At 32.6% G+C, this 22,944-nt stretch overlaps 1 protein-coding gene across 1 annotated transcript in view; it reads right to left on the bottom strand.

Annotated features, from left to right (window-relative positions):
- Positions 1 to 22,944, bottom strand: part of CNTNAP4 (contactin associated protein family member 4) — a 202,251-nt gene that overhangs the window by 27,097 nt on the left and 152,210 nt on the right. Inside the window, exons 11-15 of the mRNA XM_005522734.3 lie at positions 17,674 to 17,780; positions 15,305 to 15,424; positions 12,214 to 12,411; positions 8,933 to 9,089; positions 5,626 to 5,753 (exon numbers count right to left, since the gene is read on the bottom strand). Coding sequence (XP_005522791.1) covers positions 5,626 to 5,753; positions 8,933 to 9,089; positions 12,214 to 12,411; positions 15,305 to 15,424; positions 17,674 to 17,780 — 710 coding nt within the window. The remainder of the gene's footprint in view (positions 1 to 5,625; positions 5,754 to 8,932; positions 9,090 to 12,213; positions 12,412 to 15,304; positions 15,425 to 17,673; positions 17,781 to 22,944) is intronic.

The following is a 22,944-nucleotide window of genomic DNA, read 5'->3' as shown; positions in this document are numbered from 1 at the left end:
TTTACTTTTTTTTTATTCAGCCAAGTAAATGACACTCCATCAAATCCCTTATCTAAGTCTGTCAGTCTCTTCACTAGTATTACCCTTATCTTTATTTGATTTTTAAATTCATATTTGAAACAAATACATTATCTGAACATTATTATATTATTATATATTGTCTGAATCTGAATATATTATTTGAATGATACATTATCTTTACAATATATTATAGTATCTTTTTATTATTTTTTATTAATATCTATATAATAAATTTTATTTTGGGCCCAAGAATCAGCCTTATGCTGACAGATTAATTTAGTTAATTTAATAATCAATTATTAATAAATTAATATTTAAAGTTATTTACAAATAATCTATAATATAAATTATTTATATATATATAAATAAAAATATAATTTAATGTATATAATTTTGTCAAATTAGCTATATTTCAGTATTTTGGATTTATTTACACATCCTTAATTACTGGAAATTCATAGTGATAAATCAGAATATGTCTACCCAGCTCTTGTAATGAAAAGAACAAGAATAAAAAACACCCAACATAGAAGGGTGGGGTTTTTTTAATCTACTCATACTAACTAATTCTATTGGAATTTATTCAACATCTAGCTTTTACTTTAATAATGACAAAAATAATGGAGATAACTCTTTCTTTTTTCATGAAAACCATAGAATTTCTATTTATTTATGTACCAAAGACTTTATCCATTGTCATATGCTTCAAAGTCTTTCCTGCTACCCTGTTCAGTTCATATATGTTAATGTTAATCTTAACTTTCATTATATTCAGATGTATTTTTCAATCTGATACCAGCAGTTCTACCATGCAATTTACTAAACGTATTGTAGAGAAGAAAAGGGATTATAGAAATGAATCAGCAACAAATCAGTACTTCATTTTGAAGGTGATAGAAAAGTGTGAGTGCTATTCGTATGTGTGGCGCTGAATGTCACCAAATACTATTGACTAATTTTTTTTAAAATAGCCATATTCTTCTTGAATATCTCTAGTACTTTCATTGTACCTTGGCATCTTATAAATATAGCAAGGTAACTTTATCACAAATGCTGAAAAAGGTCAATAACATCTGAATGCAATTTTTAAAACTTTATAAATATATGTATATGTATACTATTTATATTTATATTTATATTTATATTTATATTTATATTTATATTTATATTTATATTTATATTTATATTTATATTTATATTTATATTTATATTTATATTTATATTTCTTTTATGTTTTTGGGGGTTTTTTTCTTACAGAAGTCTACTCTTTCCTGCTTTACTCTGACTAATATGGTTTGGTTTTCTTATAAGTAAGATACCTCATTAAAGAGATCAATCCTTAAAACCTAAAAAAAAAAAAATAGAAGCCAAGTACACTAATGGAATGTTAAATAAAAGAGTGAAAATAAAAAAATATGCAACAATGAATAGGCAACTTCTGCTGGACTGCATTCGACACATAACTTTTCAGAAGCACTCAAATAAGTAACTCTGACTTGGAAACTTAGCGGAGTGCATAGTTTATGACAATTCAATTCAACCAGTTTTTCATGGTTCTAGTTTATTTTGCTGTGAGCATATGCAATTTTCTTTTCCTCCCAAGTAGCTGTCCTACAAGGAATAGATTATTGATGCAATAAGAATTTATGATCTTTTAGATTCGAGTCATTTAATGAAGTACTGAATGTATTATAAATACCGGCAAACCTTCTCCTCCATGTTTTTACATAATATTCTAGTCAGTCATTCTGAAAAGCTTATGTCTGTCAGATAGAACAAAAACCTGTTCAATAAAGAACATCCCCTGTGAAATATAACTGTATCATTTGGTTCGAGAGACCGACAGAAGAAAAAAGAAGCAATGATCTCTTTAAAGAGTATTCAAATCACACTGTGAGTCCAGGAATACCTGTTCTTCCTTGTTTGACAGCACTTCTGAAAAACAGGTATTTGCCACTCGACCTTTTTTGCATTCTTCACCTATCCAAAGTTAAATGTGATTAAAAGTATATTTAATTAGACCCTCATGTGTGTCAGCAACCTCAGGTTAGGAAAAAAGTCTTAGAAATGGTCTGATTTCCTTCTATAACTTCAAATTGCTGCTAGAAGCAGTGGCCTGGCAAGATAGTTTAAACTTCATCAGTTTTCTAGTGTGAAAATTAAGATGTAGAACTCAGAAATTACTGCAAGTCATAGCTCTTTACACTAACTGTAAAACTGAATATTAAAGAAAATGTTCATTATAGAATCTACTGCTCATACATAATGACCATTAGAAAAAAAGATCTAAGTCCTATACTCAGTATTTATTGTAAGACATAATATATTGTATATAAGTGATTATATTAATATATTTTAATATAGTCTACATATTTTATATATATATGTATAATTTCCTATGTATATATAATTTTGTATGTAGGATATATCAGAATCAATTACATTCCAAAAGACCTCTGAGATCATCAAGTTCAACTTTTGACTGGACACCACCTAGTGAACTAGACCATAGCACTGAGTGCGCCATCTAGTCTTTCCTTAAACACCTCCAGGGATGGTAACTCCATATCCTCCCTGAGCAGCTCACCCCAAGCTTATCAACCCTTTCCATAAAGAAATTCCCCTGATGTCCAGCCTGAATGTTCCCTGGTGCAGCTTGAGACTGTGTCCTCTCATCTTGCCCCTGGTTGCCTGGGGGAAGAGGCCGATCCCCACCTGGCTACATACGCCTGTCAGATGGCTGCAGAGAGTGATAAGGTCTCCCCTGAGCCTCTTCTTCTACAGGCTAAACAACCCCAGCTCCCTCAATTCTCCTCCTGGGACTTACCCTCTAGGTACCTCATCAGCCTCACTGCCCTTCTCTGGACTTCATCACATATCGTGCTATAAAATATTTATTTGATAATCTAATTATATATATATATATAAAACATACCATAAATTATATAATAACTTTTATTTAGATATTTTGTTATATACACTCATCAAATTTGTGGTTTTCTTAACAAGTTGCACTTTGGGCTTATGTCAAAATTTATGATATAATCATTTTCCTTCAGAAATTGTGTTTTCTCAAACTTTAGTTCTTACTGCCCTAAATATATTCTTCTCGTACTGTCTTTATAACGTAAATGACTGAGAAAAATTGCATTATTTAACAATCAAAATCAATGTTCTTATTTCAAGGTTTTTGCTGTATTATGACAATGAACTGTTATATTCTGAAATCTTTTCATTGAGCTTATTTCAGCTCAAAATTACTTCTTTTCGAAGTCAAATGCTGTAATGTTGTATGACATTACAGGAATATTTCTCTGACATTCAGACTGAGTTCTTGTGCTTGTTCTCATGCTATTTTAGAATTCTCTATCACAGCTTGTCTAGAAATACTGTGATCATTCATCATCAGTGTGAAATATTGCAGCAATTCAATCACCCAGACTAAGCAAACATCAAATGAAGTCGGGGAGGTCAGTGGATGTCAGAAATGTCTGTATGTTTTAGAGATTACTCTGAGGAAGCTAGTTGACTTCCATGTTTTAAGATCTTTCACATCTGAGGTCAGGTTATGTAATTAATAATAGTTGGGAACAGTTGATGAGTAGTGAAATTCAACTGCTTCCCCCCAGTAATTAGAACTGTAAAAGCTTTAAGTGCTTCTGTTTCATTGCTGTCTTTGTCACTGGCTTCATGGTCTGTGGCCACAATGGAGGTATGCTGAGTGAGCATGGCCAGTCGATTGAGGGAGCTGGTTATCCTGTCTGTTCAGTATTTGCTAGAGAACACCTGCACTGGGCTTCCAATTTCCCTTCCCCTAGCAACAGAAAACATTCATAAACAGGAACAAGTACTGTGGAGGCCACCAGAAGGTTCAGATGTGGAGCAGTTGTCCTGCCCTTCAGGCTGGAGGAACTTGGCTGCTTCAGCCTGGGAAGCAGAAAGGTTTTTTGGGGAACCTGATAGCAGACTCCAAAACCTAAGGGGAAATCATCAAAGAGACAGATACAGCATCTCTGCATTGGTATAAGGTATGAGTATCAAAGGCAGTGGTTATGGTGAAAGCACAGAGTTTCAGGCTCGATAAAAGTAAAAAGCAATTCTCACTGAGGACAGCCAAGCAGCGGAAGAGACTGCCCAGAGAAGCAGTACAGCTTGGGTGCTTCAAACACCAGTTTGACAAAGCACTGAGAGACCAGATCTCAACTCATGGCTAATCCTGCTATAAGCAGGAGACCTCCTTAGGTCCTGTCACGCTGAATTAAACCATAATACTATATCATAGCCTCATGATATGTAGGAAAAATTATCAGTTCACATTCAGATGTCAGACTAGTGAAGTGAAAGAACCCAATGGGATTTTTAAGTCTTATAAATTTTCATATGGAAAATTAGAATGCAGTGCTGAAACACACATCTGTTAACAAATCTTCCAGGCATAATTACCCTGACAAGACGAAGATGACACAAAAATAAATTCATACTAATTTATATTTTCTTAATCTATGTACTTTCCTGACTGAGTTTAAAAATATAAATACTTTATATATATATATATATATTCTTTGCTTTTTATATATACTTCACCAGTACTTTACTGGTATTTCTCTTAATCATATAAGCTGAAGAAATTTGAAAACCAAACATGACATTGTATGATGAAGGAAGAAAACCACATAAAGAATAAAAAAATTTCTAACTGTTACATCTATTATATGTTAAATATAGTAATTATTATAGATAACAGGTAAATTAATGAAAACTAATATGGTAACATGTGATTTAAAAAAATTAACCTAATTGAATATTGTAAAAACTTACTCAACTGTATATCAAATACGGCCCATCCAACTCTTCAGTTGAGTTCTTTGGGCTTGTTTATAGTATTTCTTCTCCTAATCCCTAATTTTTGATTGCAAACAGCAGCAGACATAGAATTTTGTGTAAAACATTACCATTGAACATAAGCTAAACATGTTCTCTTTTTCATTGAACAGGGAAATTATTAAAAACAGAAGTATCATCACAAATCTTCAATAAGGTGCCAGTTTTGCACAAATATATGATTCTGGTTACCACAATATGTATTCAGAATGCAAACCTAGAATTATTGTGTAAATTTATAAAATTTAAATTCTTACATGTAGTTGAAAATTTGCAAGTCGATATTGCATATACTGAATAACTCTCCCACAGAATAGTTTTCCTAGCTGCATAAAAATTCAGAGGCAGAAATATGTGTAATGTTTTATGATGGATGCATGCATGGCCAGTGAAGGGTATTTCCCCAAGACACAGTAACCAGCTATGAATTCCCCTTCATGTAATGCTTTATTCATAATTTAATTCCAGTTGGATAAAGCAAAATATCTGATTGAAAACTATTATAACACTTTCTGTTTTCACTATTGATACGTATCATGAAAAATACATTTTCACCATTTCAATGGTTTGCACTGGATGATGGTGGCTATTTTTTTCTAATTCCAAAAAGAATGGGATGAAATTTTTAGAGAATTTTATCTTAGGGTTGTAACAAATAACTTTTGAAAGTTATTGCAGACAAAATGCATCATTGATGAGCAAAACTCTTCAACTGTTACTTACTATCACCACGGCAAAGCAAAGGCCCCAGTTTGTAAGCAGCTTCTGAGTTTGGTCTGTCAGTATCTGTGATCACAATTTCAGTTACTGGTAGATGGTCCTTGTAGGAGAGGAAGCCAGTATCATTAGTCCTGAAAAGGTAAAATGAAAGCCACAGCTCTCCTAAATGTTTCCAATAAATATTTCATTATAATTTACACATTACTGAGGAAAAGAAAACATCAAGAAAAGAAAAAGGATGCCTAAATATTTATATGTGTATGTGTCTGTATATATGTGATACATAAAACTGTGAATAGAAACATAAGTTTTGGAGTTGATATTGAGCTCATTTGACAGGACTGAAAGAATTTCATTCAAAGTGAGTAGTTTTGTGGTTGTGCTGGTCTACACAAGCATGAGAAAAGTCCTCTTGAATAAATGGGCACCTAACTTCTTCCCTAAGTCAATGAATTTGCTCAAGTCAGATTTGCAAGTGCATTTTATGTTGCTGAGGACATACTGCATCTCTAATTTACTCCATCATCAATATGGAATATTTAATGGCTTAATATAACTTCCAAGTAAGCCTAATTTTTTTTTTATTTTTTCCACCCTGAAAAAATTTTAAAAAATCAAGTAGAAATGTACAGTCATGCTGACTACAGGAAAAGCAGTATATGCTATGAAGATGAAACTTGCAGAAAAGAAAATATGTAAATTTGCACTCAGAACTGACATCTAATACTTGTAATATTAGATCTAATTCCTTGTTTAAAATCTTCGTTGACTTAGTGTCAAAACTGAATTTTTAAATTTCATGAGCACCAATTTTGGCCCTAAAATTCCTTTCCCTAACCCCATTGAAATGTTCAGTTACTCAGGACTATTCTGGAAAATTCTATTTGTCAAATCAATACATTCAATCTTCCCTCTAAAGGGCAAAGCAAATAGTTCAGAATAAACAGGAGAAACTCAGAGTGGAGAAGTAATCTAGAAGCTCCACTACTTAGAGATTAAACATGAGACATACATCAGGAAGAAATCCATGCTTCTCTAAGAATGTCATCAGGCTTAGCAATCTTGTCTGTCAGTACACAGTGCACTGGGACTAACACAATAGGGAGAGACTCCACCCTCTCGCTGAATAAAATTAGTGACTTTTTTCTCCTCTCCCCTCTCTCTTTCCTATCATCGTCATCTTTCTCCTGCATACAATTTCTGTTCATCTGTTTTGAAGTACAGTGAAGAAAAATGGACATTTTTTTAGTAAGCTATTTTGCTTAACTGAGGAATGCAAAACATGGGGTTTTTATAAATGCTAATTTTATATAAGGTGAGATATTTCAGGTTTCTAATTTTGAGCTGAAAGAAAATCCCTCAAAACACCAGAAGTGTTTGCTTCAGTAAAATGGTGCTGTAAACAAAAGGAAAGTGTACAGAATTTATCTTCTGTGGAGAGGAGTTGCAATTTTTAAATTTTTAGGACCAGGTTTTTTTAAAAACAAATCTATTCTAAAGTTCTAGGGGTGTAAAGTTTTTCATTAGACAAGTAAGGAGTTTAGAGTTAAATTTATGTCCAATGTATGAAATAAGATTTCACTATAAAAGTAGACTGTCAAAACCAGTGTTTCAAAACCACAGTGTGTAACTAGTTGTCTATGATCAAAATGCATCTCAAACAAGCATAGCTTGTACCTACTTTTCCCCCCAGTGAACTGTATCTAGTTGAGATCTACTAGAAGTATCAACTGATGCAAAGCAGTAGTCTCTAGGGAAATACAACGGTAATCACAAGTACCGAAATGAGTGTACGTGTAACCTCTGTAATACTGGAGTTACTGGGAAGAATCTCTACTTATAAGTGTCAAAAGTGGATACAAACAGAAATATAAACCCAGACTCATTATTCTTTAAATTTAATACTCTCATAAATATCTCAGCAACTTACTGGAAGTGGATGTGTATGTGAAGATATGCATATAATCCTCTCATATACTGTATTTACAAATATGTTACTATTATAAATTAACCTTTATTGAACAAATGACAAAACTGAGCAAGAATATTTTACATGTATGAGCAACTGTGCTAATTTTTTTCTCATAATTCATTTGCCTTTTAGCACTTACTTTCATGTTACAAATTAATACTGGTTTTATTTTCATACAACATAATAATAGGGAAATTCTTAGTGTTATGTGTGTTTTGTTTATCTCTTTATTGGAATAAACATTGCAGATATCACCCTGTGAATTTTACTGCAATAGCAAATTCTTTTCTCCAGAAATCTTTGAAGCTTGTGAAGAATTGTTCTTTGATTAACTCTTTCTTGTACTGTCATTTCTGTGTCTGCTGAATTCCCTGCCCATGTTAAGGGAACAAGCATTTTCCAACCCAACTCACTGGTCAGTCCTTTAAAGGAAGGGTGGACCTTCAGAAGAAAAAAATGGTGCAATGCTTAATTTTGCACACGTCAAGCTGTTCCTAAGTATCTTCCTTACATTTTCCCACTTTCAAAAAAATTGATGTTGATGCATTTTTTTAAGATGCACATGTTAATGTACTCACTGAACTTGATTTATGTAATTTAAATGGACTTCACAACTTTAAGACCGTAAAAGTTTCTTCAACAGAAGAGCTTTCATTTGTGAAGTCCCTCTGCTTTACCAAATCCTGTACTGCATTGTTGAGAAAGTTGTATCTGATCCTACTAAATGAAAAGTCAAGTTCAGATTTGACATTGTAAAAAGAGTCATCCATTATATTATTTATATGAAAGTAATTCTAAATGACACCAGAGAATTTTAGGCACAAGTGGAAGATGTAATTCATTCATTCTCTTTGAACAGGACTCCACATGAGTGCTTTGCTTCATTGATAGAAAGAGTATTAATTTTAATTGTCTATGTTTTAGATGGAAAAAAAAGGATGAAAAAAAGCTAAACTTTAAAGTGTAGTTATAAATTATGCTAAAATAACTTTTTTTCACAGAATGTTTTAACTTAATCACGTTCAGTAGTCTAAAATTAACTGAAGTTGTGGTAAAGAACTATAGTTTTAATCTGTAACATGCAATACACTAGAGGAGTAGAAAGTATCTGCAAAATTGAACTTCCCCAAAATTTAGAGTGAAAGAATTAGCAATTATACCTAATGTACATAGCAATAACTTTGTGGAAAAATATGTTCTGTAGCAAAGAATCAGATGACAATATGGCAACTTAGATTTCCAACTGCCTTGGTATTATAAATATGCTAAGGTCTGTATGTTTTCTTTATTTACTTTTAACAAAAGAAGTACTGTAAATAATCAACAGTAAAAAGTCACCATTCATCCCTGTCCGCATCACAGTTGCAGTAATGCTGGGAATCAATGCAGCTTCCCTCCAGTCCACATGCACATTTTTGTACAGCAGGCAAGGAACCTCCCCAGTAAGTATGAGTTTCATTTCTTCTTCCAATCCACCAGCTCAGTGGCATCCCATCTAAAAAGCAGGTTAGAGAAAATCAGTGCCCAGTCTTGTCTCCTACTTCTCTCCGGTTTCTCATCAAAATAATTTTCCAAAAGGTTAAGAAGACAAAAATCCCTGCTCAAATCTAAAACCTTTAAATGACCAGGAAAAAAATAAATTTCCACCTTTACTTGATAAGTAATTATTCATTTTAATACTTCGTTTTCACATATTAAGTGATTGTCACAGATTTTTGCTTGCATTAGTGGAAAAGGGAACTCACAGTACCTAGTTCAGCCAGCCATGATATTAGAATAATATATCTTAAGCAGCCCATTTATATAATTCATTTTAAAATGGTCCATGAAAGAGGAGATATAATCATCCTAAAAATCAGGGTAGTTTATATTCCCAAGTAAAGATCAATTTCATATGTTGGAACTACCAGAAATTGAATGAGGAAAGTCACAGAAATGGCCTCAACCCACTACCAAGAGTACTACAGAGTACTACTACCCACATCTGTGATGAACTTTAAGCAGATGAATAGTAGTGTTAATCAGAAATGCCCAAAGACAGCTGCTAGGTCATGGACAGCAGATTCAGAATTTATATACTCAGAGACAACAGAAATCATGTTAGTGGTGCTCCCATAAGCAAGTTGATATATGTGGTGAGCAGAAATGAGGTAGCCCTGTACTATTACATCTCTCTGTGGTGCCCCCAGTCAGCATTGTTTGTAGCAAAATGACAAAACTGTATGTTTCCTTAATGTTACAGTACTGCAGAATAAGCTTAAAGATATTGCCAAGCAAGCATAGCAACAGAAGAAATATCTACAGAATGGATAATAGCTAAACAATATGAAGCATAAGATAAACAATCTCAAATGAGATGGAAGAAGGGTGGTGGATGTATGAAAGTCAAGGCATGAGAAGAAACCAAGTATTGTTAAATTATAGTTTCTCATGGATGCATTTCTTTTTGTTTCTGCCAGAGTTCCATTTTCAGCACCTGGCCCCCATGAAGAAGCTGGAATTTATTCTACTCTCAACTTTACTTACAACTGCTACTGCTTATTAAACCTCACTGTTAGATAAAAACTCTGTTACACTGACAATCTTTCAGATTGCGAACATATTGACTGCATTCATTACCACACAACTGTCAGCCCAGCAGGCCAAAAACCAGTGTGAGCAGTTTTTCGAAAAGTCAAGCTTGCATAATGGCATCAATGTCCAATATCAGTGTTTGTGTTTGCAAACCATCACAGGAGGAAGAAAACACAGAGACTGTGTATAAATAATTTATCAGACAACACTTTCAAAAGGTTCTAACAACTAAGACTGTAAAAAGCAGAATATTTCTGCTGCTTTAACAGCATGCCTTAGGTTTATATTGTAGTCATGAATTAGCATTCCCAGTGTTTCACTAGGGACATTGGGGTATGTTTAAAAGCTGGTCTCAGTTATTTGTTCATACAGCAGGGTAAGAAGAGAGTATTTACTGAAATGCTGCAAGTTCATACTGATTAGCCTAGACTTTTTTCCCTGCCTTGGCAGAAAGTACTGCCTAAGCAAAATAAAGCCATTAATTAAAATAGTTAGAGATTTCTTCATAATGATCACATAAATGTATTAACCAATGACTTTTCTAATGAGATCATTTGCAAATGCCATCCAGACGGATTGAATAAAATGCATTCCTAAAATTCAGTCAGTTAAAGATTACAGTTAAAAATTAGGTGGATTGTATGTTCCAAAAATATATTATGTAACCATCATCAAATTTTCTATTTCTCAGGCATACCTAGTGAAGATTATAAACAGCAGAAATGAGAGTGATTAAGCTGTGTTTAAACAAAAGAATTATTTTAGAAAATTGCTACAAGTCTCATGTAACTTTCACATGTCTATTCATTCTTAGCATTCAAAACTAAATTTTAGATGACTTATCACAGGTGACTTCGCACATTTTGAAGGCATTTATTTTAGCACATTTATGTGCATATTATAAATATGCAGTGATATGTAATATAAACAGCATAACAATAAAAACAGTGAATTACTTTAGCACATTTACATGCAATCTCGGACAAAACAATAGTCTTGAATCTTTCTGCTTGAGGCAAACCAGGCTTTTGAACACTTAAACATAGTTTTAATTTGGAGCCCACAGTAAAAGGAAGGCTCATTGGGACATCTTAAAGCAGCAGGTTCACTTTTTTTTCTGTGGAGGTATTTTCAAACAGATATTCTTCCAAGAGCGAACACCAGTCTAAAAACCCAGAGATGTCCATGCCATAATTAGGGAGAAAGAATGTATAAAGAAAGAGCTTAGACACAGAACCAGAGAGGACTTCATGCAGAGATATTCTCTCTGCTTAGTAGGAAAGAATGCCAAGGAATCAATATTTAGCATCTTAAGAGTTTCTGGTGCACAAGTCAAAAAATTTCACTTAGTTTTTCAAAAAACAGTAAACAATGAGGATTTTACCTCTACAGTATTTGGAGTGCTTAGATGTTCACAGTAAAGTCTTTTAACACCAGCTCTGTGTCAGTAAGAGTTAAAATTTAAATATACTACATAACTTCACTTTTCTTTAAGTAGATCAGACCTCTCTTTATTTCTTAAAGCAATTATAATTTTGTCAATAATCCACATTTTAACTAGAGAGCTTTTAAAGAATGTTTATATTGGACATTGGAAATTCAATGTTATTGATGTGTTTTGTCAAGCACTCACAATATGCACATTAAGTGCACACATTAACTTCTCCTGTTATCTACGCACTAATTTCTGTTCTTTTAAGAAGATATTTCCTCAGCAATAATTTAAAATTCATTAAATTTAAAAAAAATCTTGGAATACCAAACAAGAGGGGATCTGTTAACAATCTCTGTTAATTTAAATGTCTTATGAGAGAAATTAACTTGAGAATTTAATTCTCTGAAAGAAAATCATTATAAATCGACATTTGTATTTTCCTGGTTCAAATATCTCTTGGTAACTTACAGAAATCTGAGAACTCATTATTTGAAGTAGTTCAAACTCCATAGTAGCAAAATGCCATAGCCTTGTTAGAAATAAAGAATTTTAGTAACCAGTGAAAATAAAGGCACAATGCAACATAATAAGGTTTGACTGCTTTACTTACCTGATTTATCTAAAAGCCTTGATTTTTTGCAGTAGTAAGCAAGCTCTTGTTCACAGTGATCTGCAAGGTTTATTGTAGCCTGAAGCTGGTCTAGGCTGGCAGAATACTTGAAAAACACAGTGTGTGGGTTCTCTCGATTAGCACTTTTAACTCTGGTTAGGTTGGTGCTGTTATGCTGTATAATTGTCCACGTTGCATCTTTCAAAACACATGTGAAAGGTAATAAGGAATGAGAAAGCTGCAGGAGTTAGTAATGGAAAGAGCATGTAGCATGAAATCAGCTAAACTTCAAGATAACTTCTTTGATCACAGAAAGCTCTTTGGGGCCCATGAAATAAACATAAATCATTGAGCAAAAATGAAACCAATTACTCATTTATTCTATTCATAGATAGATCACTGTACCATGACTGTAACAGGTATTCAGCTAGTTATGATTATTGAATAAGGAAAGAATATGTCATGACACCCAAATATTTGTATCAGAAATAAAATATTGTTTACTTGATAAATTGCAATGAAAGGTTAGAAAGAAAAAACACTTACTATTGTGACTTTTCCCAGGCTTAAATAATGCATTTAAACACTAATTCTATCCTAGAATCTACCTACATTACATACATCCTTATAGGTTGAATTAATTTATTCTGTATGAGAAAATGGCCTATAGGTCTTTTGTATGATACAAAGAAGCAGAAGTTCTTGTGTTTACTGTGCTAACTATAAAAGTAAGATTATATGAAGGTTAATTACTACTGCCACCTAAAATTAAATAGTATTCATGATGAAAGCTCATATCATTCTTCTGTTTTGTATTTCTGTCAAGCCCCTTCACCTGTGAATAGGAAAAAAATGAGCTTATTCTGTTTCAGCTCCCACTTTCAAAATCTGTAAGCCTCACTTTCCTGACCAAAACCCCTCCCAAGGTAGGTGCGAGAAGGCTTCCAGTTAAAGTCCATCTGGAACAGTCAATTTTAGATTCATGGTCATCGTATTCATGTATCTTCTTGGCCAGTGTAATTTGAAAAATCGTAAGAATTATTATTTTTTTCTAAATTTTAGTATCGATATAACATTTCAGACATTGTAATAGTAGTATTCTAACTAGACCTGTGTTTTATTTCATCAGCTGTCTATAGGCCACACATGGCAGATATTATAAAATATCCAAAAAGAGGAAAGAACTATGGTCATTTAGAGATAAGAACTAGTCAGAAAAATGAAATTAAATATATTTAATCTAATTATATAATTTTATTAAGGATGTAATTAGAGTATCAAAAACCAGATAGCTGGAAATACAAATTTAAATTTTGGTTCCTTTATTTGTTCAGGGTGCTGTTTTCTATGGTTGTGGGGTTTTTTTTGGTAGATGGACATACATACAGACACAACTACATCTCTACATTACACTGAACATAAAAATGAAGACAAGCAGTTTTGATATTCAACTCATGGTCACATTCCCAAAATTACAAAAAAAACCCCAACCAAACAAAAAAAAAACAAAAACCACAAAAAACAACAACAAAAAACCCACCAGAAACCAAAAAACAGAAAACTGCAAAGTTTTTAGCATCTTAACTGACAGTGTGTTGTTGACAGCAATTAAGTGTGGACCGTAGGCTTTTGATTCTGAAACTGAGCTCCAAGAATAAAATCAGGGAATGGCACCTCCCTCCCAGCTGCCTGAAATAGAGCCCCATGAATGTCAAAGACAAGGCAGTGCAGTAGGAAATGTGGGCATCTGCCTTCCTTGCCTCTGATGGGAAAAGGGAATACCAGTCATGAGGAAACTGGGAACAAAACAAATATAGAAGATTCATCCTGTCAGAATGCATCTTGAGATGAGGAACTGATCAATGATATTTGCTTAATGTGGTGAATAAGGAGTGACTGAGGAAAACAGGAACAGCTGTTCATGGACACACAAGGATAAATCAGACACTACACTGTACCTTGGAGAGTTATACCCACTTAGAAAAATTGTCATCTTTCTGCCATGATTCTTTGGTCTTTTTAGTCTCACAGGACACTAGAATATTTCTTTTTAAGAGCCCATGCCAATCTGAAGTGTTCTTATTGTGAGAAAGCACAATTCACTGTAGAAGTCAAAGTCAGGAGCTGACATGGTAAGACTAGGTAAATTGCTCAAGTCAACATCAGAATCTTACTATAAGGTTTCTGAGTCAAGTTCTCAACACTTAGGGCATATCTAGCCCTACCCAGTTCAAATCTAGATTACTCATGTATTCTTTTAAACAGTTATAACTGTAAAACTAAATTTTTGTCAAATAAAACAATAAAATATTCCCATCATTTTTGATGGAAAGCAATTCATATTAAAGAGGCTAAGTAAAGGAGACAGCCACAAATCCAGCAATAATAAATTCCAAAAAGTCACTTAAATTTAAGCTTAGTTAAAATACCAATATATCATACACAATAAAGAGATAGAATCAACTGCTTTGTTAAAAAGCAGACCGAAAACAAACTGACAGCTAAAACTTCTAGTTACCTACACGATCAGATTCAAAGAACTGGTTGCAGAAGGGAAACAGGGTGTCCAAAGGTGAGGCTGCAAGTTGGATGGACTGGTTGTATTTGTTTTCTCTAAATGCTCACCATGCAGTTTGAAAGATGAAGTTTAATATCTGTATTCCTTCCAACAAAGGCCAGATCTAAATTAAAATTTTTCAGAAGGCTATTGGGAAAAGTCAGCAAATTTCTCATAAAACAACTTATTTCTCATTTTCTTAAGTATCCTTGTGAGGCTGCAACTTCAGTAAAAAGAAAGCTGCTCCCCAAAATGAACTAGTATGACGTTGTCAACATATGGAACACATACCCCATTTATGCACAACAAAACAGGAATGCTGTATTAGCTTCACAGCCTGAATCCTGTTATAATTCTAATTTTTATGCCTAATTATTTGCCCAATATCCTGCACTAAAGGGTCACCTTCATTCTGTTGTGCATGTTTACATTAAATTCGTAAACTGCAGAGATTTCTCACTTGATAACTCGTTTCTCAATGTAATGAGCATGCATACAGTCACAGCTGTAAGTTAAGGAAGTTTATCACCTCACCTGTCATATTGCAGTATACGAGAAATGGTCCCAAGGGGCCACTTCCATCTGAATCAATATTGTAAAAGCCTGAAGTGTTCCCTCTGTGCTTATAGGCTTCACATGATTGCTCATAGATGGCTGCAAAAGAACACATTTCATCACAAATGCCATGGCATGATTTTACATTTTATTCAGGGAATTAAAAAAAAAATGTGCATGACCCTTGACATTGGGAAAAGAAGTTGGATGTGTACTATCTCTGCTAAAGAATGAAGAAAAATTAATGCAATCGAAATTATGCCTTTATTAGAAATTGTTAAGCATATTTGGTTTATCATGGAGATCATAAGGTGCATTTTTAAGCATTTTATTCTATACTTCCAGCTCAAAACTTCTGGAATGAACACATGAAATATGAGTGAGTAAATGGTTGTAAAATTGCTGAATAATGCTAGAATACTAAGGTTATTACTTAGACCCTGGTAATCAGGTTTTGAGGAAACCCTCACTAACTACCTCAACCAAATCAGATTTTTGTTGCTGTTGTTGTAACATAAAGCAGAAGATAAGCATTTTTCAGTCTTCACACTTCTCATTTTTTCCCGTTTTTAATGGAAATGTGACTTGTCAGAGATTTCAATAAAATCATTAAATAAACAAAATAAATAAATAAATAAAAGACAGCTCCTTGGTTCCTTGTCAGGTATACTTTATATCAATCTAGGTCTTAAAAAAAAAATAAATCTCTAATACCTCTTATATATCAAATATGTGAGAAAAAAAAAAGATGTATGAGTCCACTTCTGTAACTGTATCTCAGGAAGCATAATGATAATGTCACAGCTGGACATATTAATCTAAATTCTCCTTTAACCATTTTATTTCTTTTGAGCAGTCATAATGTATTGATATTTCATTTCCAAATTAAACTGTAATCTATCATTTATCAAAGCTTAAAAAAATTCTGCCAAAAAAGAATGAGCTGCCAGATTAATAATGAAAAGTAGTTATGAGTGCTATACAACATTTTTAAATAAGCTAGTATTTTAAGAGTGTTATCTTTCTATCTTTTTTCTGATGGTTACTGACATGACATTGCAACAGCTATAAAAAAGCCAAATCCTTCATTTTACTTACCCTAGGAATTATCCATAATAAACAATTTATGCAATTTTAAAATGCAATTTTATTGTTCCTTAGAATAAGTACTCTTAGCTAAATTTAGAAATTACAAAAGTTTGATTATTCATTACTATTTTTGACCATAAAAAACATTTGTAACTCATATTATTACACTTCTCATTGAGTCCTAATCATCAGGAAACCTTAGCCTGCGTCTGTCCGCATACACATCACCAGATGATCCAATTTGTGACTTTTCAAATTGCAATGAATCAAATCACCTTCATCTTCACTCTGCGCTCATCAGAGTTTAATGTGATATACCATGGTATTCAAAATCTTCTTTACTATTGGCATATTTCCTATGTTACATGGTTTTTCTTAATACTGTTATTTATGACTGTTGTTGACTTTGTATGATCAAGACTTAAATAGACAGTCTTTTAAAATCAGTGATTTCTCAAAAAATCCCATTTGGGTAGACATACATTCTTTCTGTGAAAGCTGCCATAAAGGATTGTGTAGATTTTATATAGACAATATATAAGTACAGAATTATTTATCTGATGATTAGGGAAATCTTTGTATAAAAAACAAAGTAAAAGTATATGGATTTTTACTTAAGAGGTAGGTAGTGAAAACCAGAATACTTCTTTTATCTTTTTCCCAGAACATGCTGAAAGCAGTACCAAAGTAAAGCATCTCCTGTGAAATTACCTAAGTTACATTCAATTAGGTTTTCAAAATGTGTTTATTTTATTTTCTCCAAATCTACTTTCTGATCCAGCAAACTACATAAACATGTGTTTGAGGTTTAGCACAGGATTATCTTTGGACATGCATGTAGTCTCACTGGCTCAGAAATAATAAATATTAGTTGTTGTGATGAATAAAGATGAATTTACCATATTTCTAAAAGATACATTGCTTCAGAAAGTGGAATTATACAGATGACAGAGGGTATTACATAGTAATACCGCACATAAAATACAAAAATTGTGAAAGAAAAAAATTAAATTTTCTTTTTTTTTTTTTTTTTTCTTTGGTTTTTTTTTGGTTTTTTTTTTTTAGATATTTTGAGTTCCCAAGGTCTTTCCTCAAACCAAATTATGGTTACTTTTATGGATTAAAATATTTTATGAATGGTAAGTTCAAATGTTTTTTGGTTTGGTTTAGTCTCTTTTTTTTTTAATTTTGTTTTGTGGTGAAGAAATTCAGTCAGAAGGAAAAGCATAGTCAGAAATCAGAAAACATCTTAGACTTACGATAGTGACAAGTAGCTCCCTTGTAACCAGTATTGGCACAGTTGCAGTGGAAACTGTTCCAGGACTGTGAGCACTCACCACCGTGTTCACAGTAATTAGGCAAACACCTAAAACAAAAAACAGTTTGCATTTTCACTCTTTTTTCCCCTCACTTAAATGCCACTTGTACTTAGCAAGAAAAGCAAAATCCTGGAAAAGAACTATAATGTGAAGAAAGTCATCAAGGTCATTGGTAAAGATGTCAATGCAAGTAAAAAAAACCTAAGAATTTCTTCCCTGGTATTCCTTTTGCTTATAAAAAATATCCTAATTATGTAATAAGCTTGTGAGAACAGAAATAAAGTGTAAGATGCAGAACCGTTATTAGTGTTCAACTGGCTGCAATTCAGTACAGATTAATAAATCAAGGAAAGGTTTATGTGTTAATAATTCAATGGCAAGTTTTGCAATAACTGGGATTTCTTCAACAACATGTATCAAAACAAAGCAACATTACACCAGACTTCTTTCTGTTCTTGTAAAATAATAATTAAAAAATCACCTAACAAATAAATCTGACCACAGCACCTGACATCTATTTCTAATTCCAAAATTATGTTTACTTCCTACGCTACAAATAATTCAATATGTCATTTCCAACACAACGAACCAGTTCCAGTTTCCACTCTGGTAATATGACTAAGATCCTGAAGAGTTTTGATTAATTTCTTCTAGGTATACAATGGTTGACTGAAAAAATAATTTACCTGTAACTTCTTAGTGTTAAAGACTGCAACACTATACTAAAGTATAAAATAATCATGAGACGAAAAATAAAGAAATCCCTTTTTTTTATAAATTCAGCTGAAAATATATTGAAATATATTGGCATGCTTCAACCAATTATTAACTAGTTTTTCACCTTAGAAATTAGTTAATAATCTAACTGCACTCAGTGTATGATACAGCTCAGAAAGTAAAAAATGACTTTACAGTGGACATTAGTCACAGGAAAAAAAAACACTAACAAAAACCACATGCCCACTAACACTCACAGGATCTTAAAATACCTTATAATTCATTCAAGAAACAGTAGGAGAATATTAAATTAGGATTGCAGAATGTCCAGCATTTCACACATCTGCCCTATGAATAATTCAGAGTCTTTGCACATTCACTGTTCATGGCACTCAAAGAATTTTATCTTTCATGTTTATAAACAAGAATAAGTGGTTTTCACAGAAAGGAATTAAAAAAAGAAGTAGGAGGTGAAGTATAGGTAAAGTAAGTAAACTGATAGATGTCACCCAATTTCAAGGAAATCTGTGATATTTTTTGGCAGTGAAAGAGCTGGTCTTGTATCTATTCTCTCACTCACAAAATGTATGCCTGAAACCAGTCAACAGATAATATATGTCTCAATGAATTCTGGTTTGGAACCTGAAGATAAAATTTAGGCACCAGGCTTACAATTATTTTCATTCTAAATACTTTGACAGAATTATATAAATATACATACTTATGTTTCTTAGGTAAATGCTTTGTTTTACTTTCTATGGGTATAACTAATTATCAGTTATTATAAATACAACTCTCTAACAAAACTGCCATTCAAGACCTTCAGTGCATTCACTGACAGCTGTTCTGTTTTTATTTAAGTCATATTTTGAGTCTTATGCCTTTCTGATAAAGACATTATCAAAAAATTGTGTTTTACAAGGTCTTTACTTGTATTGACTCCCTGTCCTTACTAATTAATCTTCCTAATATTGTTTACAAGATGAAAAGCTTTAATGAAATTGATTACATTTAAACCAACCTTAATGAAAGTAAAAACAAGTTAAGAGTATAATTTAAATCTTTTAACATTAAATTAAAATATTTTAACATTAACTTCTCTCCTCTGCTTGAGAATGTATAAGAGAAAGTAGCCACTAGCTACATCAAAGTAAATGTATAACTACATTATATTCTGTGACCCACCCCAAAGCAAGATTTAGAACACAGCTTTCTTTGAACAAGTAAATCTTCTCAAAAAATAGTTCTTATATTTGAAACAGTATTTCTAATACTTCATCTATAAAAATCAATTTTTGGATTCATCACTGTGGCTGCTAAAACCAGAAAAGCAACAGTTGATTAAACATTTACCACAAATTTCTTGATAATATGTTTTTAAGTGTATGTCTTCTGCAAATTATATAATATTTTAGACCAAGGCAGCAGCCTATGGATAACTATAAACTAATATTGAGAGGAGAATATTGATCCACAATATGAATATAGTTGTGATAAAGCAAGGGAAAAATAATAACTTTCTGTGTCAATTTTCAGCTAGACACATATTTTGTGTACTATTTCTTTATCATGGTTCTAAACTATGGCTAAAAGATCCTTTAAAAGAAAGCAAATAAATGCTGCATTTTTAATGCCTATTATTTCTTCATTCTTCAGTTTATTAAAAAAAAAAAAAAAAAAAGAGAAGAAAAATTATTTCAGAACTGTTTAGTGACCATCATTTTTACTTCTGGCTTTTCTTTTTAACGATATAAAGCCATTCAATCCTTTTTTTCTATGCTGTTGCCAGGACAAAAAGGCAAGAGGTCCTGGTAGGAAATTGTATGTTTCTGTGTAGGGCTCAATGTAATTAGGAGAGGCTCATCTGTTACTCTTTCCTCAGAGACTAAATACGCTAACATTGTAAGGTATTTAAATGACACTGTGTCCTTTAAAGTGATTTTGTGAACGGTTTATATCTAATTAGGAGTTATTAAACCAATATATATTGATAGAGGAGCTGAGAGAAAAGACATTAAGGAGAAAGGGAATTGTTTGCATGTAAAAGAGATATATGAGCAATAGAACAATATAAAGATATGTAATGAAATCGCTAACTGGAGGATCATGGGAAGACTGATGACTGCAAACAGTCAAAACAATTTAAGACTAGGATAAGGAATTAGAAAGTTTATCAAAGTGAGAAAACTGAAAATAGGAAAATGGTGTGGTATTTGTTTGTATAAAATGAATAAAAAGTTAATTTATATTCAGAAAAATGAATTATTAACTAACCATCTCTCCATGAAGACTGGAAATCTCATAAAGAACACTCTTCATATGTTAAATGTGTATACATGAGGTAAAGAATGGATTAAATAGAACTGTTTTCAGTTTATTTACTATTGGATGTAAATCCAGGCTGCTATGCAAAGAGTAAATTTTATTTGCTTTCATGCACTTTATATGTGTAAAACATACTATAAAACTACTACATTTTGGTGTCAATCACTTCAAGTAAAAAAGCCATCAGTAACTTCTGAATTTGGGCCATGCTTCACAATTTGGAACTGAAGATGTAAAGACTCACATAAAGACTCCAAGACAAAGAAGGGATTTGTTTGCTCACCTGTATGGAGATATTTACTATGAGGAACACAGTGGCAAAAATGCTCATTCACTTAGGGCATTCAAAGACATTTATAAATCATGGCAGAAAGAAAGCTTTTTTTCCTCAAACAATATGGTGCACAGCATGATACAAGCTACCTATTAAAATTGTTTAAAACATGTAAGCAGTTTTAATTTTGCCAAATATATGCGCTTTATCACCTGGGATTTATTGTGAAATGTAGAATTAGTTTGATAAAGAGAGACATGACGCTTATTCCAAATGATGAGCTGCAGATATTGAATTATATGAGACTGTGTGAGGAAGGGGGAAAGAAACAGTCCCAGAAGCAAGACAGCACAAAATCAGAGGCTTTTTAAAAGTAGTCTACTTTGAAAAAAGATATAATGAGGGTAATGAGATTTATAAAAATGGGACAATTAAATTTCTATTTTGATAAATTAGGAAGACATATGGTAAGCATGCTTGGAATTGAAAACTAAATCTGGCAATGCCAACGCAAGAAAGGTACAATGGTCAAGACAGAAGAAGAGACATAAATTTACACTAGCAAATATTAGAGAAAAAAAACCCAACCAACCAAAAATCTCCCATAAAGATGTTCTTTTCCTTTTGTATCACTTATCTTGAGAGAATACACATAATTTTGATGAAGTATGAAAGTCATATAAGCTCAAGTCAGTAAAGTATGAGAAAGCAGTAAGAGTAAAGTGTTCTGAGACTTGTATACTGTAAATAATGCTGGATTTCTATATATTGAGATTTACATAGTTGCTTTAAGCATCATGTATTGTTCATTTATCCACTTACCATCTTTTTACAACCTACATGTACAAACTTACATCTTATGGTCATACAAAACTGAAAATAGCTGGAATCACTACATAAATTCATGGAGGAGGAGATGATTTCTAAACTGAAACTCAGGGATAAGCATTTTAGGATGTCCACAGTTACTGTGAGCATTGGAAAATTCATGGTAAATCAGACAGAAATTGAGGCAATCAGGTGATATTTTTCACTCATAATCTTGCTTAGATAGCCTTTGATGTGTTTGACTAAGGAATATGCATATTCCCACATTAGATTCCTTTGACCTGATTCTCTTCCTGATTTTTTTCTTTATACAAGCAAGAAAGAAAGCAATGAAATAGAATTAAGTTCAGTTCCAGAGGTCAAAAACCAGCAGAGATGCAGTGCTTTAGAAGCTGGAAGGAAGTGCCATGAGGTCCTTCAAAGAGGAGAGGAAGGAGACAGTTATGATTGAAAAATGAGAAAAGTCAAAGGCAATAGTATGAAAGAGGAAAAAAGAAACATTAATGCATGTGGCATCCCAAAGAGTCCCTAGTAAGTCATAACAGTAAAGATTTGACTGAGGCCAAGCTGTGGTTTGGCCCATGTCTATCACACTTAGTGCCTACTGCAAAGTAAGGATTACCTCAGTAAGAGATTAATTAGCACAATCATATATATATATATATGCATGTGTGTATGTATGTATGTATACATGTATCTATGTATATGTATATATATGTATATGTATACATATATGAACTGCATATGTTTTTAATGTATGATAGGTGTAGAAATTAGTGAGAATACACTATAAACACAATTGAAAGAATCATATTTTTGGCAGAACCTTCATCCTTGTCTTGGACATTTCTCTCCTTAACTTTTATGAAGAATTAGGCAAATAGCTAGTATTTTTTTAATCTTTCAGCTACAAGGAGTAGTGAGTGTTTCCAAAATAAGAACATGCATAGCTGTACATTGTGTTATTTCTCAGAATGGATAGCAGGTCACAGAAGTAGAGTTGTGTGACTGACCCTGAAAGTGGCTATTGTCTTGAAGCAGATCTCTGCCTACAGTGTTTTCCCAAA

This window comes from Pseudopodoces humilis, chromosome 4 (genome assembly GCF_049639895.1).
Source record: "Pseudopodoces humilis isolate 2021_Gansu_Grassland_sample_001 chromosome 4, ASM4963989v1, whole genome shotgun sequence".
Lineage (NCBI taxonomy): Eukaryota > Metazoa > Chordata > Aves > Passeriformes > Paridae > Pseudopodoces > Pseudopodoces humilis.
The sequence above is the reverse complement of the archived record's forward strand: the minus strand, read 5'-3'. Positions and strand labels throughout refer to the sequence as shown.